This window comes from Falco rusticolus, chromosome 3 (assembly GCF_015220075.1).
Source record: "Falco rusticolus isolate bFalRus1 chromosome 3, bFalRus1.pri, whole genome shotgun sequence".
NCBI classification, from domain to species: domain Eukaryota; kingdom Metazoa; phylum Chordata; class Aves; order Falconiformes; family Falconidae; genus Falco; species Falco rusticolus.
Window position 1 is genome coordinate 111,318,988 of NC_051189.1, and position 16,030 is coordinate 111,335,017.

Below are 16,030 nucleotides of genomic sequence, written 5' to 3' on the forward strand. Positions count from 1 at the left end.
ATTCTTTCAAGATTTATATTCATGTTAAAAGTCAACAAATTATTACTAGACTGACATATTCAACATGCTCATATATTAATTCTTGTTTCAATTTAGAATAATAAGAAATGTTAGGAAAATGCAGGGTAAGCAATACACTTGACTATTTAGAACTCTTCTGCAGTTCTGTAAAAACAATTTTTAGTTGCACTATACGCACAAAGGCAATGCTGGAAGAGGAATTTGCAGGAAATCTGCATTTTTGTTATTTCTCATTTAAGCATAGGCAGTTGTTAGCTAATCGTGAAAACTTCAGCTCTCAAAGAAACAAATAAATACTTTTAAATATACTAAACGAAACATTTAATTTTAACCCCTCCCAAAACACCCATATACACAAATTTGTTCATTCTTCCTTGGGGCCAAATTCTGATACCTTTGCTGAATAACAATGAAAACCATCTATCTAAAGTTCTCGCCGAGCAAGTTGCTTTCTTGTATGACGGTACAAGAAGATTATTCCTGAATCTGATAATCTCTTCTTTAAATTTTATTGATATGGGGGCAAGTCTTACCATCGATGTTTAAAGAAATCCCATTGATTTAAATGTTTAGCTGTTAATAAAGGCTAGTGTTTTTCAACGGTGCCGAAGTTGTCGAGGGGGCTGGAGGTACTTGATGTCCCTGCGGAGTCAGTCTAGAAGTTACCGTCTGTATTGAGGTGCAGATCAGGGCGCCTCTGTTGTTGGCAACATACAAAGTCTCAACGGTGATACCACCTCAACAGAAACGGGAAAAGAGAAGTGTCCCAAACCTGGGATTTTCAGCACACTCCACGGTATGTGGTGGCTGTGCGTATTCCATATCTAGAAGGAAAGTGTGCACAACAACTTAGGTGTCCTAGAAGTAGATATATCTTCAGCCTTTACTCTTCATCAAAGACTCATCTGAAAAGCCTATTGTTTTTTTTCTGTAAAAGGCAATTTCCCTGTGGAAAGCTGCTCACTGAGCAGAGTTTAAAGCAGTTTCAGGGTCATTTCCCATCTCCGTAAATCTGACCATAGGGGTCTCTTGAAAGAAAATCGCTAAGAATTTCCAACTGGACTATGTAATCACAGCGCCTGGTATCAAGAGGAGGGGGAGTGACATGAAATCACTGACTTGTGACATACATTCCTCAGCAACAGCAGCTGCTGCCTAATGACAGCTAATAAAGGGAATCTTCCCTTGACAGAGCTGCATGCCTGCAGTGGGACTGGAATGTGCCCCAGATAAATCCACTGATAACCTAGGAAGCAGAGATCACACCCAAAGAGTATAAAAGACAAGCTTTGGAAGAGAGAGGATACAACAAGGAAGAGAGAGACCTGAAGAAACATCTCAGAAGAGACAGCTTGAACCTTCCTATTCCCAACAAGCCCAGCGCCATGGACACTAAAGGCTCATTTTCCTGCGGCTTCTTCTTGCTGCTGCTCATCCAACTTCAGTCCAGCAGAGCCAACCCTATTTACAGCCTCAGCCCTGCCAAAGAACTGGCCAGCATGGAGGTGAGGACTCTCTCCTTTTGCAAGGTTAAAGTTTTGGGGTGCTTAGCAGAGTGTGAGGTGGCGTTTTTGCCTTTCTTTCGCATGATCGGATAGCCACATCAGTGATCACATGCCAGGTACAAAGTCTCAGTTCCTCACAGGGGTTCAAAGAAGCTCTATAGAGCAATATCCTCTAGTGTTCACTTGATCTCCTGGGTAGCAGTGGGAAACAAAATTCTGATGTTGTGGGATGTCTGCTTTGGGGTTTCAGTTCTTTTTCTCTTAAAGATTGACATTCCTGAGAGTAAAGTCCCAGAGAGGGAAAAAATCATCTCAGTAGCTCTATAAGAACAAATAGAAAACTTTCAGGTGGGCTCCTGTTTACCCCACTAAATGGCAGGAACAGTGAAGCAGGACGGCTTCTAGCTTTGCGGATTTAAGAGAACTAACTGGCTGCATGTGCATGGGAGATGAGGTGAAGTGGAGCATGCAAAGTCAAGCTTTTAGAAAAGTTGCTAGAGGAATAGTATGATCATTAAGTGTGACTCAACCAGAAAAGCTTCTAAAAGTATGAAATTACCAGGTGCATATTTTAATGAATTGTAGAGGACATCCACTGTTGCAGGACTAATACAAGCTTAAGACTCAGTCTTGCAAGGTGAAGTCTGAAAGATCAAACCTTTCCTCGGACTGGTACCAGTGACACGGCATCAGATCCTGCAAACAAACTGCTTAAGATGATTAGGACAGTGTCAGCCAAAGCTAAAACTGCCCCACACCTCTAGGCTGTTTTCAGCAGCTAGCTGAGAAGAGTGGCTTCCAAATGCATTCACTGTCAAGCAAGCCATAAGGCTCACTCCTCTTCACCCTACTTCTAGAGATGGACAATTAGATTCTTCTAACTGGTTGAGCTGCCCTTGAGGAGGTTACCTGTTCCCTGTTACACAAAGCTTTAAAAATTACAGAAAATGGCACCCAGGAAGAAGTCATATAGCAGACATAAATTTAGCGTACAGCTATTTTCAGGGATATGGATGTTACTTTAAGGAGCATCAATCCTGCAACTCCAGGGGCAGAGCTTCTCCAAGTAACGTCCATTGAAATAGCCAAGGGTGACAAACAAGCAGATGGTCTTAGCCAAAAGAAAGAAGAGAAAAACAACTGCTGGCAAGTAGCATTGCAGGCAACTGCTGAGAACATGGGAGTGGACTATGGGTTCAGAGGTACTTTGGGTACCATTGGCAGGTTGAGTTGTATTTCCCTGTGCAACTTGGACCTTGCTTTTTTTTCCTCTGCCAAGAGCTCTTCTAACCTTGCTTAGTGGCAAGCAGCTGCATTCAGCTCTCAGCTAGAGCTACTCATAGGTGGAATTAATTTGAACAGGGATTTATTGCAGAGGAAAGAGCTCAAGTACCACCAGCAACCCTGATGATCTCCCTAGGGCTGGCTATGGGACCATTGATGAATTCAGAACTGGGTGACTGGAAGAGCTAGCAAATTACCACAAAACCAGAAGTTTCATGAAATTAATCCTTCTCTTGTAGGCTCTGCTGGAGAGACTGGAGGATAAGTTTGCAATGATTGAAGCCCTGGAGTCCAATCCTGACCTGCAAGAGCCCAAACCCCAGGAGGAGATCTCACCAGAATTCATAGATGATAGTGATGACCAGAAAGCTGAAGCTAGGCTAGCACCCATCACCCCTGTGTCCTACAGGGACTCCTTCCTCAAGAGACTGAGGGGACTGCAGATGCCCAGGATGATGAGAGATTCTGGCTGCTTTGGGAGGAGAATTGATAGAATCGGCTCCCTGAGTGGAATGGGTTGCAATGGTGAGTCCCGGCTAAGCCATTTCACTGAATAGAACAGACTGCATCTGCGTCGTGTGACAAGGGAGGAGCAGGTTCTCTTTTAAAGCCTTATTAAGACACAGTACAAGAAAGAATTTTAACCTAGTATTTAAGCTAGTACTGTTTTTTCAAAAGAAAACCTGCATCTATTGATTTGCTAGGTAAAAGCACTGCTGTCAACAGTTGCTTATACTGAGAGAAAAACAGATTCTAGTAACACTTCTTTCATGTTTGGCTTGCAGGTTCCAGGAAGAATTAGGACAACCTCCCTAGCCCCTACTCTGAAGAATGCTTCACAGTACCCGTTCCTCCCAAGATGAAAGCCGGATGCTTTCTACGCTCTTCAACAGAAAGTTATTCCTATTTTTATTTATTTATTTATTTATTTATTTGATGTTTTTTAAAGAACATTTCTTACTCTAGCACCAAGAGACCATCTTTAAATAAAACTAACACGTTAGACATCTATGCTGGACCTCTCTCCTGTCTGTTCCATTAAAATTTCTTGTATTTTCCTACAGTCAAAAGCCTATGTTTTATTGGTACTCCAGTACCCACAAGGCTGGATCAATCTTACACGAGACGGAGAAAATATGAACTTGGTAGAAATGAAAACGAGTTTTTCACTGTTTTTTCCCCCTGCACTAAGAAATTATAACAGATTAGCAGGAAAAAAGCTTGCTCAACATTGAAAGACTAACATGAGTCCTCCTCTAGACAGTGTTTCAGTAACAAGAGAGTCCTTTTGCTGCTATAGATTATTCAGTCAAGGAAACTGCCACAAATCCCTCACGTAAGCAAAATTTACATGAAAAGAAATAAGAAAAATCAGAACACTCCACAAATTTCAAAGGGAGAACAACTCCACAACCAAAGGGAGGAAAGGGAATTCACTGTATATGCTTTCTAGCACTAACCAAATAAAGGTTACAAGCATCAACAGAAAGATACATTAACTGTGTCTTGTCTCACTCTGCATGTGGCTGAGGTGCCAATCCCCAGTGTTTCCTGATGGATCCTCAATGGGCTGGAAACCTATCACGGTATTTCTCATGTGACGGCAGATGGGATCACTCCAATTACAAAGCAGCTTGTACATAACATTTACCACTTTCTGGGTACGGCCCTTCATAAAGTTGTTCTGAACACGGCTAACGGGAACACTGCAAGTCTGATACAGGTTTCCTATAAACCTTTGTAGCTAGGTTTCACAACTATGATCTGAATCTGGTCCAAACCTCATTCTCTCCCCAACCCCAAATAGGGTTATATTGCCAAGACCACATCCAGTTAGCACCCCAAGGACCACAAATTCCCAAATCGCCACAGCAATGGCATTGAGCCCAGGCTCAACGCAACTGTCCTGTGATTGCACATACCACTAGAAACTACATTATTTTGCACATCTAATTTTAGGTCTTGTTCCCAGTGCCCATTACTCAAGTACCCTGGAAAGCTCGTTCAAGGCCTAAGAACACAGCAGCGCCAGGACAGGCTCAGCTGCAGCAGAAGTCTAATTATGACTTGGCTTATGCATATGCACACAGGGAGAGGAACAGTACTTGGTCACAATAGGCTATGGGGAGGCAGATGTGCCAGAGCCATGACAGCTGCTGACAACAGCTCTCAGCAACCACAGCCACAGTGAAACTGTAAGTCTGAGTGCTGAATGGCACACCACTCCTGCACAGGCCTGTTTACAGCCAAGGCTGCTGTACCCACTTTAACAGAGCTTATGTCACACATCACATTTCTGACAAGCTGCCCTCCCAGTCACTCCCTGTGCTGCTGATATGGCCTCTGAGAGGAACCTGCATGCTACCCACCACTCTGGGCCTTGTGATTCCTCCCTAGGAAGAAGAGCAGAAGCCCACTCTGAGGGAATAATTTTGCTCCACTCTGATGTGAAACAACAGCTAGTGTGGTACAAATCACATGTCACAGCCTCTCCTGCAGCAGCACCAGCCAAAGATAAAACACTCTGTGCGACAGTGCCCACACAGGTTTCCCTGGCAGGAGAATTGATTCACAGGTCAAGACTCCCAGCAGCTACCATGAGTCATCTCTGCAGTGAAAAGCTACAGTGACTTTGCATTTACTCAAGAGATGGTTTCACAAATCCAGGTGGTGTGAAGTCACCCTTTGGGAAGCCTTCATGAGGACAATGAGGCTTTGTTTTCTCCAACAGGCTGTGCAAACAGCCCTGCAGTCTCCTGTTTCCTGCTGCAGCAAGACAGGAACACAAACATGGATCCTTCCACACTAGCAATGGGCAACAGCCTGACTTCCCATGTGCTGCTCTGAAGGACAGTAAAAACAGTCCTCGTACTGTAACAATAACAGCCCTTGCTGGAGCCAAATTTTACCCGGTCAAGCAAAACTTGTATAGACACTGTAAATTGTCCCTCCCTGTCTGCCCCTCAAGGCACAGAACACTAATTAGTTCAGTGGAATGTGCTAAAAATGGCAAGAAGAGTTGGTGCTGCCTGACCCAAAGCCAGGTGGGTCCAGTATTAACAGCAAGCCAGTTCCGGGTGGAACAAGTCTGTATTGGCTTGCAGACAGCATGTTAATAGACCCTGTGGTCTGGGAGAACCTAATTGAGTCGGCAATCTAGGAAAAAAGCATCTCTGTGGCTGGATTTTTACTGCTACTCCCATAAACACACTGAGCTGTAAAGCTGCCCCAGGGAAATCTCACAGTCAGGTCAGAATAGGACTTCACACAGAAACAAGCAATTGCAAAAGCTGAATGAGAGAAACCTAGTCCCAATCGGCTGTACAGACAAGGAGCATCACCCCCAAGAACAAGCAAAGCTACCACTGTTGCTGTGAGAGCTGGATCAGAGAGAGCAGGGAACAGTCTTTGGAACAGTCAGTCCCAAACAAGCACTCAGCCAAAAGCAGCCCACTGCTTATGGAGAAAGCAAGGACATCTGAAAGCTAAATATCTTTCCAGAGCTGCATTAATTGCCTTCTAAAGAGGGTACAGAAATCCTGTGGCCAAGAGGGTTCCTATAGAAAACAGAGTCCTGAAATCCTGCCCTCCCTGTCAGGCATCAGAGTACTTTATAAACCTTAATCAACCCCCACAACACAGCATCTAAGATACATGCAAGTGCTATCATGCTCATTGTGCAAAGGAAGAACTATCCCAGTGGGATCAGAGAAGGACCAGGCTAACACTCTCCACCCAGCTCTAATGACATTTGCCACCTCCTGCAATGCCAGACTTCATACTTCCTAATAGCTTCTGGCAGTAATGCTGACTGGCAGCACGTAATTCAGCAGCTTTCTTTCCTTTGAACTTTGAAATACAATAATCACACTAGCATGCTTCATGCACACCGTAAGGCAGGAGCCTCAGATGGAAAGGTGGTCTGGCTGGTGTGGGTTTTTTTGTAAATTAGATTTGAGGGTTTCTTTCCCCCCTCAGACATGGCACTATCCCTTTCCAGCTTCCCACTAGATGACACGTTTCACAGAAATCCCAGTCTGCAGGCAAGAAAGCCAAGAGGAGCTGTCACCACTGCTTTGTTTCTCTACGAAATCATACATGAAGTATAGGACACGTCCTCCGCTGCTGCAGAGAGGTGTGGAGCTGTGCCAATTTGCATAACAATCTGGCCATATCCATCTTGCTTGACTTACTTTCACTGAAGCTTGGCCCCCAAAGGCCTCGGCTGATTGACATCTACTCGATAAGCGTGTTGCAGTCATCCTAGGCAGCAACTCTTTACAGATGATAGTACGCTGGCTCCATGCCCAAAGACAGAGGCTACCAGCAGTATGATCATACAGCTAGCAGAAAGCCTCTTGACAGCTCTGCCATGCTGAGAACAGCCTCTCCCCAAGTCTCTCACATGCTCACCCAGAGGTACAGCTCCCATTAGATGGTTGGCACCCAGTTGTCCAACACTTGCCTTAATTTTTACACTCAAGAAAGAAAAGTCCAGAGGCATTGCTGAGAAATAAGGAAGGGGGATCTTTTCCTGTGCTTTTGTCACACCTTTGAGCTGTGAAACATCTTGGAACAAATCAAGAACATTTCTTGCAGCAGATGTCCCTGTGCTGTCATTCCCTGCTGGAACTGAACCATTGCCACTCCAGTGACAGCTGCTATGGACAAAAGACTTTAAAAGGGAATCTTCTGCTGGCTGAAATCCCCAATTCCTTACTACAGCAAGTGATAGAATGCAGTGGGCTTTGTTCTTTGAGTCTTATTCCTGCTGTGGTTGCAAACATAAAGAAGAAAGGTCTCAAGATCAGTCTCATAGTGAGAAGGAAAACATCAGAGCAAAACAAAAAGGCAGAAAGAAATTGTGACCACAGGATGGGCTCTTGTACTTCACTGCTGGCAACCAAAACCCACTGCTGCCTTTTGGTCCTTTTCAGTTATGGCCTGTAACAGTTTCTGAGGCCAGCCTTCCCATCATCCTATCTGAATGAAATGAAAGGAATTACTTCGACTGGAGTTCCTAGCTCAAAGAATCCTGAGCACATTAGTCCCCCTCTAAGCAGTTGTAACCACAGAGGGAGGAAGGAAGATTTGTAAGACCTTCCCCCTACCTTCCCATCTCCTGAATGCTCTCTTGGAAAACCAGCAGAATCCTGTATAGAAAAAGAAGCAGAACTGGGAGAAGGGAAAATTTTAAGAAAGTCAAAGGTAGTGAGAAGGCAGCTAGGGCCAGGCCTGCAATGCTGGGAAATGGGAAGAAGCAAAAGAAAGGTAAAAATCAATGTGTAAATTCAACCATCCCACAGTGATACTTTCTAGTATAAGCACTAAGGAGCTGTTGGGGGAGTCAGCAAGGGTCTCAGGGTTGTCCTGTCTTTTCTGTTAGTCAGGAGTTCTCCAACACAGTACTGTTTTTTGTGTTCATCTATTCAGACTGGTATATGTGGGTTCCAGTCTCCTGCTCCTAGATGCTTAAGAATCACTAAAATGTGTGTTAAACCATACATGGCCCATACAGTGACTCATGCTTTTATTTCTGCCTGTTTATTTCTGTTTTGAAACAGACTGGAGAAAGGGACATCCTGCTTACTTTTAAGCGTCTAAACCTCACAGACTGATAGCCCTTACTTCCCAGACGGTGGTGGAACTCACTGCCGTCTCATTCCAGCTATGAACAAGCTTTTTCGCACACTGCATGTGAAAAGCTACAGTGGAAGCTGAAGACACTGCGTGTATCCCATGGCCGCTGAAAAGCGCTTCAGCACCCTGGACAAGAAGAGCAGCTTCATTCTCTCATCTTACACGCAAGCACAGCCAAAGCTCGGGGCAGCCATCCGCTGTTTCTTCCTGTGCATGCTGCACGGTACACACCTGTATGTGTATGCAGACGTGCTAAAGTAGGCAGCTTGTACCCTGCCAGCAAAGCAAAACAAAAATAATAAAAAAAATATCTCACTCGACAACACCCAAGTTCTTCTGCCAGATGCACAGTTTACAGGTACAGCGATCATGACACATGGTTGGGTTTACTGAGTCTGTAAACCTCAGAAGAAAGAGATTTTAATCTAAACATGCAGTTTGTTGCTTTAAGCATAAATGTATTACACAGCTTTTCTAGTAACCACCCCTATCACCCACGATAAAAATGCAAGACAAACCACCATTTGTAACTATTTTTGATCTCTCCCTCTTGGCAAGAAACTTTACTGCTTTTATTCTCTGCATTAGGAATGACCTTGCATATAATCTTGACAACCAAAGCAGCCCTAAAGCTAGGTTAAAACCAAGTGTCTGTACCTGCATCAGTCCAGCTGGCTGCTTTAGTAGGTTTGGCTGCAAGAAAATTGCCATTACACCAAATTGTCAAGCTATCTCTGTAACCATGGACACAGCTCTTCCACCCTCTTTTTTCAGGGGTAGGAGGTGAGAAAGTAGATGAAAGACCAGACAGTCTATTATCTCCTTTGCTGTTACGCTAAAGTGGCAGTTGATGTACCTCAATTTTAGGAAAGAGATTCTTCTCTCATTCCCTCCTACACTACTGGATTTAAGCCTTTAGGCAGGAGCAGAACTCGAGCGGAGTTTTCCCCCGCTCTTTTCTCCTGACGACTCTCTTTACCCCGATTCCTTGCTAGGAGCACAGCTTAAGACCACCATGGCACTACTTACTTAGCTCCCAAACACAGACATTCTGCCATCCCCTCCCATCAGACGGTTTTATCTATTTCAGGCTCTCCCTATCATTATGTACACACCAAGCGAGAGACTGAGGGCAGGAGCCAGATAAGCAGCTAGCTAACTTCATATTCGAGTACATCAGAGTGCCCTGTACAACACTGCTACCTGATCCAGAAAAACAGCACAAACGTGGAAAAGCAGTGAGTTTTTTGGGTCAGATATTTCTGCAGTGTTCAAAGACTGTACTTAGATTTTTGGCCTGTAAGCATGTGATGGAAGTTCAAAAATTGTCACAAGTTCTTTCCTGTAAGGTAGACAGCAGGATAAGGCAGGAAAGATAGCCACAAACTAAATAAAAGCTAAAGATGGAATTAACGATTTTTCACATCCTGGAGAAGTTATCTGTAAAACGTGAGGTGCAATACTGCACTCAAAGCCTTTCATTCACTTACTGGGAAGGAGGGGAAAAGCAAGAGTTCTTAGGTAAGAAAAGCAGCCTCTAGCACAATGTGCACAATTCAGCTCATTATCAAGCAGTTGGTAATTCCCTCTTTTAAACAGCTGTTGTGAGAGAACAGTGGTCACGGCCTGAAGGATTACACCCGTGCCTATCTTTGCCCTGCCTCAGAGCACCTTCTGCACAAACTGTTAGATCCAGACAGCTCATAAACAGCAACTACTCATCTACCTCAAATCGTGCTCTTGGATAGTGCCATGTTCTACTAGCTTTGTTGTAACAAAAGGGCAAAAGTAAGACAACACTAGAAACATCAAAAGGCCTTGAAAGTGCTGAAGGAGACACACAAACATTTTACTCTCAGACATGTTATGGTTACATGAATACTTCCCAAGTGCCATAGCTCAAATAAAAATATATTTATACAAATTTAAAAAAAAATACAATTTATATACACTGTGGAATTAGCTTACATCATTTCATAACAAAAAACAGTGCAAAAAAACAACCAAATGGAAAGGTAAGTTGCTACCATTGGAATGGCTCACAGTAAGTTAACAAGTCAAAACTGCATAATTAACACTGCACAGGAAACCATGAGGCAGGGAAGAATGCCCCATACTACCCCCTAACTTTTGCCATCAATACTAATCCAGTTCTTGGTTACTACTCCTTTAGTGTTGCTCTGAGTTAAAGGTTACAGGCACCTATGTTAGAAGTAATTTTGTTGGTAAATCACTAAGCAACAAGAGCCAGAGTAGAAGCAGTTAGTGTGTTGTAAGAAAGGAAGTAAGTGATCAAAGTGTGGGAAAAGACTGATTCAACACAAGCCCCTTTGCATCAGTCCTCAGCAGAAGAGAAATGCTGCATCTCCAAACATCAGATGAACTTGTAATTCCCTTCCTGCAGGCTACATAACAGCGATTGCACACCGAGATTTCCCTTTGAAGCAGCTGACAGGGTCATCCACCATCCTCACTTAAAACTTCTTTACGGAAAGAGTGTGTTTTCCAGCTGGAACATTTGATAGATGCACAGGCAGAACAGATGGTGCTGACAGCAGGCTGAAGGCAAGTGGCTTTCTCATGGGGAAGCGCAGCTGGTGCTCAAACCTTGACAAGATTTTTAGCCTGTTCTGCCTGGATTGCCTAACTCCAGGCCTCAGTAGCCATGACAAGACATCCTGCAGCAAAATACACTGCTGCAATTTGTGTACAGAAATAAAATAGGACATGACCAGCTCCAGGCAAACAATCTTAAGGAGCCCTATTCATGCACAGGAAGAGAAGGAACCTTCCACACAATCATTCAACAAGAATAAGAAGAAACGGTGAGACACGGGGCATTCTCGACAGGTGCTCTGACTATATGGGATTGCTAATTCCACATTAGTGTGATCTGAAATCCCATCAAAGCAGGATTCTTGTGATTTGTAACTGTCCATGAGCACAAATCCTTTGAATGAATGGCAGGTTAACAGAAGTGTATTTCAAACTTGCAGTCCAGCTTCAGGAAGTGCAAAAGGGTGCTGAAAGTTTCTTGAAATAGCTCAGTGCAAGACCAGAGCTCAGGGAACACAGGCATTTTAGAAATCATCTGCAGAGACTAATCAGAGAGAACAAACATCCTTACTCACAATGAAAGAACTTGCGAGTTCAAAGCAGTAGCCAATGACAATTCATATGCTCTAAGGAACATGCCACACCTGTCCCAGCCAAGAAGCCCAGGTTGAAGGCACAAGATGGATACTGGCTGTAGGAAAACACCTTCGTTTTACTCTCGGAACTTTAAGAGCTTGTGTGACTTACGTGAAATGGAGCTAGGATATTCAGAAGTCAGCAAAACTATTTTAGTGGAGGAGACAAGAGCTTTTGCTGCAAATTCCAGAGCAAGAAAGGGAAAAGAACAAACATACTCCCTGTTCTTTATGGATAGGTCACTTCTCAAGCAGTGCTGGAGAGTGGCTGTAGTTAACAGAGGGTCCTGGGAGACACACAGCTTCCTTTGCAACAACCGCCATTGCACATACCACAGCCAACTCTTGCCTTTGAGGAAATGGTATAAATACATTCTTAAAAACAAACACAGATCTACCCTTCCCCTCTTAATGAGGCAGCAGGTGGGAAAGAACACTAAGTGAAAAAAGGGCCTCCAGATGTGAATGGAGAGGAACAAAAATTAAAATCTAAGTGCTTACAAACAGCTTTGCTAAAACCAAACTTTCCAACTGAGCCATGTCATGCACTGTATGACAAGGACAAATTCTACCCTAAAACTTGGCCTCAGGAACCACTTGTAAGACCAAGTTTCCTCTCATCTGCTGGACGAAAGTCAAGAGCCTCCCATGACTCAGCTGCCTTTACTGCAAGCACAGCCAGAGAATACATCTGTCTACCAACTACCTGCACTGCAAAGACTCCATGAACATTTAAGAGTTCCAGTGACTCAGAGCCCTATATCAAGACCATGGCTGGTGATGACCTGGGCACAAAACCTCCTCCTAACCCTAACTGTAGTAGGGCTTGGCAGCCAGCACTTTGCAGAGCAGTGCCCTGGAACAATCAGCTTCTACAATGTCACTCAAAGAGGCTGTTTTAACAGATTTTGTGTTTTGACACATGTAAGGAAAGGGTACAACTTCTTCAGGCTTAGTCAGGAAAATCTTCAGATGAGTTCCTGAATTCAAAAAATACAATAATGCTCCATTTCCTTCTGCCACAACTCTCATCTAGCTAGCTCCTTACGGCAGACAACAGGTTAACAGGAGTGCTCAGAGGCTGTGTACATTCCCCAAGTTACTAGGCCCAGTCTCCGGGCTGAGAGAATGCTCTGTGCTTTATCAAGCCAATCAGCTCTGCAGCCCCTGGAGGCACAATGCTGGCTTCCCACTGAGGGTTATCTGTATGCAAAACTCAGGAAGGCAGGTGCCTGCTGGAACAATACAGGTGCTGGCCAGGATGGTACCTGCTAAAGCAGTGAACTGGCTGCAACTAGCTTCTAAGTGCGCATTTTACCCTTACAGATATTCAGCTGTAGCAGTTCCAAACATTATCCCAAGCATTTTTAGAGCACAGACAGCCCCACTTATCACCCTGCAGCAGATCCTGCTTGTTAAGTCACCAGCACCAAGTATCGCTCCTGTATGGCAGCCTGAAGTTACGCCAGCTCCTCTCATGACACAGAGATAATTCAACCAAGCCAGAGACAGGGCATCAGTTCTATCTGCCTCCAGAAAGCAACACTTCACCATGCCCTGGGGATGTGGGGTTCCCTGGTCTCCAACCCTAGCTGGAAAGGTGTCCCAGGCTCTTGCTGTTGGATCACAAGGACAAAGTGCCTACAAATGCCAAGAAATGCAGGAGTGTCAGGGTAGTGACAAAGTGGAGTGCCACAAAGTGCCTTAGAAGAGTCTCTTAAAGGGAGATAATTGCAACAGCTAACATGGAAAGAGATCTTCCTTCTCCGAGATGCTCTGTAAATGTATTAAATATTTATAATCCCAAAGAGTAACTGGAATTGAACTGTTTTGAACTCCTGATTTGCTGAGCTGCTCTCAAAAGTCAGCTGCTGTCAAAAACATCACAGCAGGGACACTTCCCCATGAAAGAGGGAGAGAAACTGGGAACACATGAAGCCAGAGTGGAAAGACACAGGCAACTTAGAGCACCCGCAAAGAGAAGTATACTTCCAAAGAGCTGGATTTTTTAATACCACTTTTGAGGAAATACATCCTCCTGAGCAGCTATTTTACAACTGCAAACTTCAGTACCTCTTCTTGGCCTTTACAGAGACCCCCTTCTCACACAAATAAGGCAACAGTTGCAGGAACAAGGGAGGAAGAGGAAAAGGGAGACATACAGGACGATAGGGAAAAGATGCTGCAGTTCTCTGCATGGGACACAGCGGAGCTAGATTTTTTTTTCCAATCCTTAAAAAAGTAAACCCAAAATGGAACAAAATAGTGGAACGTACAGTGTAAGGACAACATCTGATGAAAGGAGATAACTGGGGCATGGGAAAAGAAAAAACCTGTATCAAGAGTGGTCAACCAAGTGCCTGAGACCAATCAACAGCTCTGGACTCAGGCAGCTCCTCTAATTCTCTGGCTAGCAAGATGTTTTCCAGCTCCCCAGGCTTGATATGCATGTGAGAAGCCAAACGGCAAGTCTTGGGCCTTGTGGGGTCCAAGCAGAATGCGAGCGCGTGTGCAGGCTTGGAAGAGGGAGGAAGCCACACCAACAGTGGGGCAGGGTGGGCAGGGGCATCAAATGGTCTGATAGTGTTGTCTCAGTCTTGCCTGCAGAAATTCGTGGGTCAGGTTGTGCCGAGTGATTATCCCAACAATCTTAAAAGAGGAAGAAAAAAGGAAAAAAGATACAAGTCAGTACCACAAATGTGCCACTAAGAGGCGTGCATGGTAGAGCTGCTGTTCTTTTCAATCCCCCAAAAAGAGGGAACCTGCAAGCAGTTCTTCACCAATGCTGAGTTTGAGTGGGTTCAAGTTCAAATCTCAACAAACCAATGCCCCTCCCTCTCCCAGCACTTATCTACAGGCAAGACACTGCTTTAACTACACCCAAACGGACAGCTTAACCATTGCTATCGTGTCTGGCCACAGCAGAAGTTACCCCTGCCTAGGAAGAGAAATTCTGTCCATGTTAGACATCATACAGATGTATCTAAATCCTTTGGAAAGTGAAAACTACAATTGGCAATAGCAAAGCTGTCTCTTATTGCTTCATTAAGACACATTTCTGGTATCCCACATGACATAACTGCAGAGAGCTCATATTAGATACATTCTAGGAAGCTCTAAAGACCAAAACAGAGAAATGGCCAAGTCTAGCTAAGTGGTGACTGCACGCTGACCATCACTAGCTGGCAATTCACAAAAGGGACCCTCTCCCAGCCTGTTGGGGAAAGAGTCAAAGCCACATGCTTCAGCTGATGAAACACCTCAGTGATTTTACACATTGAAAAAGTTTAGAACTAGGCTGCTCTCTAGTACTAGAAGAGCATCCTGTACTAAACATGGAACAAGTCAACATCTCTTGTTTTCAATGCACAGGCTCTGCAGAGCAGCTATTAGAAACCCCAAGAGGCAGAAAAAGCACTGCTGTCTCATACAAACCAGTTCACTCAATGGAAACAGTTTCTCTTCATGTTTTTAGGAAGTTACTGACACCTACTGGGTATTCCTGAGCATTGTAGATGGCAAAGACACAAGCACAGTGAATCAAGCGCAGATCATTCAAAGACTCCTTTCTTTTGCTGCTCCTATGAGTAGGAACAGAATGCAAGTTCCCTTCCAGCAGAAAAACCTCCTGCCTCAACACACAGGAAATTCTGCTCCTGTCCTTGAATAAAGCTGTCAAAGAGGAAGCCAAATTAGTGGCCTCTGATGAGCTCAAGGCCTCTCAACAGGTACAAGACAGTAAGAGCTTTTACATGCTGCCAGCCCGAGACAGGAGAAAGACTTCGAGGGAAAGCAGGAAGCAGGCTTGTACACAAAAGATGGTAACAAAAGTCACAGTAATCAACAATGCTTCAGGGCCTTGAGAAGATCACATTCTGATCTCTTTAAAGCATTTCTGTTTGATGTTAGAATCTTAATTCTCCCAAAGGTGGAAAACATTGCAAAAAACCCACAGTGGCTTCCTTGCTCAGCCAAGACAAAATGGAGATAAAGACTCACCTCTCCAACTGCATTCACAACCGGCAAATGTCTGAGTCCCATTGTCCTGAACAGGTTGAAGACTTGTGACACATGAGTATTTGGAGAGACAGCAAAGGGCGATGGGTTCATGTATGGAGTGACATCCTATGAAAGACAAACAATTATATTACTTACAAGAGGAATTTTCACTATCTCTGGGAATCACAAACAAGCAATTCCTGTAAGTCCTCCAATGCACTGATCTCTGGACAGGGTACTGGACTGTGGGCATCTTCTATTTCTCCACAAAGATGAAATTCTCTACAAGAACATGAATTTGTCACAGCTTGTTTGAACACTGTAACCCATGATCTTAAGAGCCCAATGCTGCAAAAAGCCTCTGAGCAGGATAAATGCAGGTCCATGAAA

The 16,030-nt window shown here is 44.2% G+C and overlaps 2 protein-coding genes across 4 annotated transcripts in view; one reads left to right on the forward strand and one right to left on the reverse strand.

Moving 5' to 3' along the window:
* LOC119145125 (natriuretic peptides A-like) lies at positions 1-13,882 on the forward strand. The gene is made up of 2 exons (XM_037381255.1): positions 1-1,526; positions 3,050-13,882. The coding sequence occupies exons 1-2, from the start codon at positions 1,407-1,409 to the stop codon at positions 3,365-3,367; spliced, it is 438 nt and encodes a 145-aa protein (XP_037237152.1). The 5' UTR covers positions 1-1,406; the 3' UTR covers positions 3,368-13,882.
* CLCN6 (chloride voltage-gated channel 6) overlaps positions 10,279-16,030 on the reverse strand; it is a 19,263-nt gene continuing 13,511 nt past the window's right edge. For all 3 annotated transcript variants that reach the window (XM_037381237.1, XM_037381236.1, XM_037381238.1), the window contains exons 22-23: positions 15,641-15,766; positions 10,279-14,290 (exon numbers count right to left, since the gene is read on the reverse strand). In XM_037381237.1, the coding sequence (XP_037237134.1) occupies positions 14,210-14,290; positions 15,641-15,766 (207 nt within the window). In that variant the 3' untranslated portion in view covers positions 10,279-14,209. The remainder of the gene's footprint in view (positions 14,291-15,640; positions 15,767-16,030) is intronic.

What these genes read in the sequence shown, in the direction of transcription:
- LOC119145125 (XM_037381255.1), top strand. Translation starts at nt 1,407, where the DNA reads ATGGACACTAAAGGCTCATTTTCCTGCGGCTTCTTCTTGCTGCTGCTC. An exon ending in AAGAACTGGCCAGCATGGAG is followed by an intron (nt 1,527 to 3,049) that starts GTGAGGACTCTC and finishes CTTCTCTTGTAG; the next exon opens with GCTCTGCTGGAGAGACTGGA.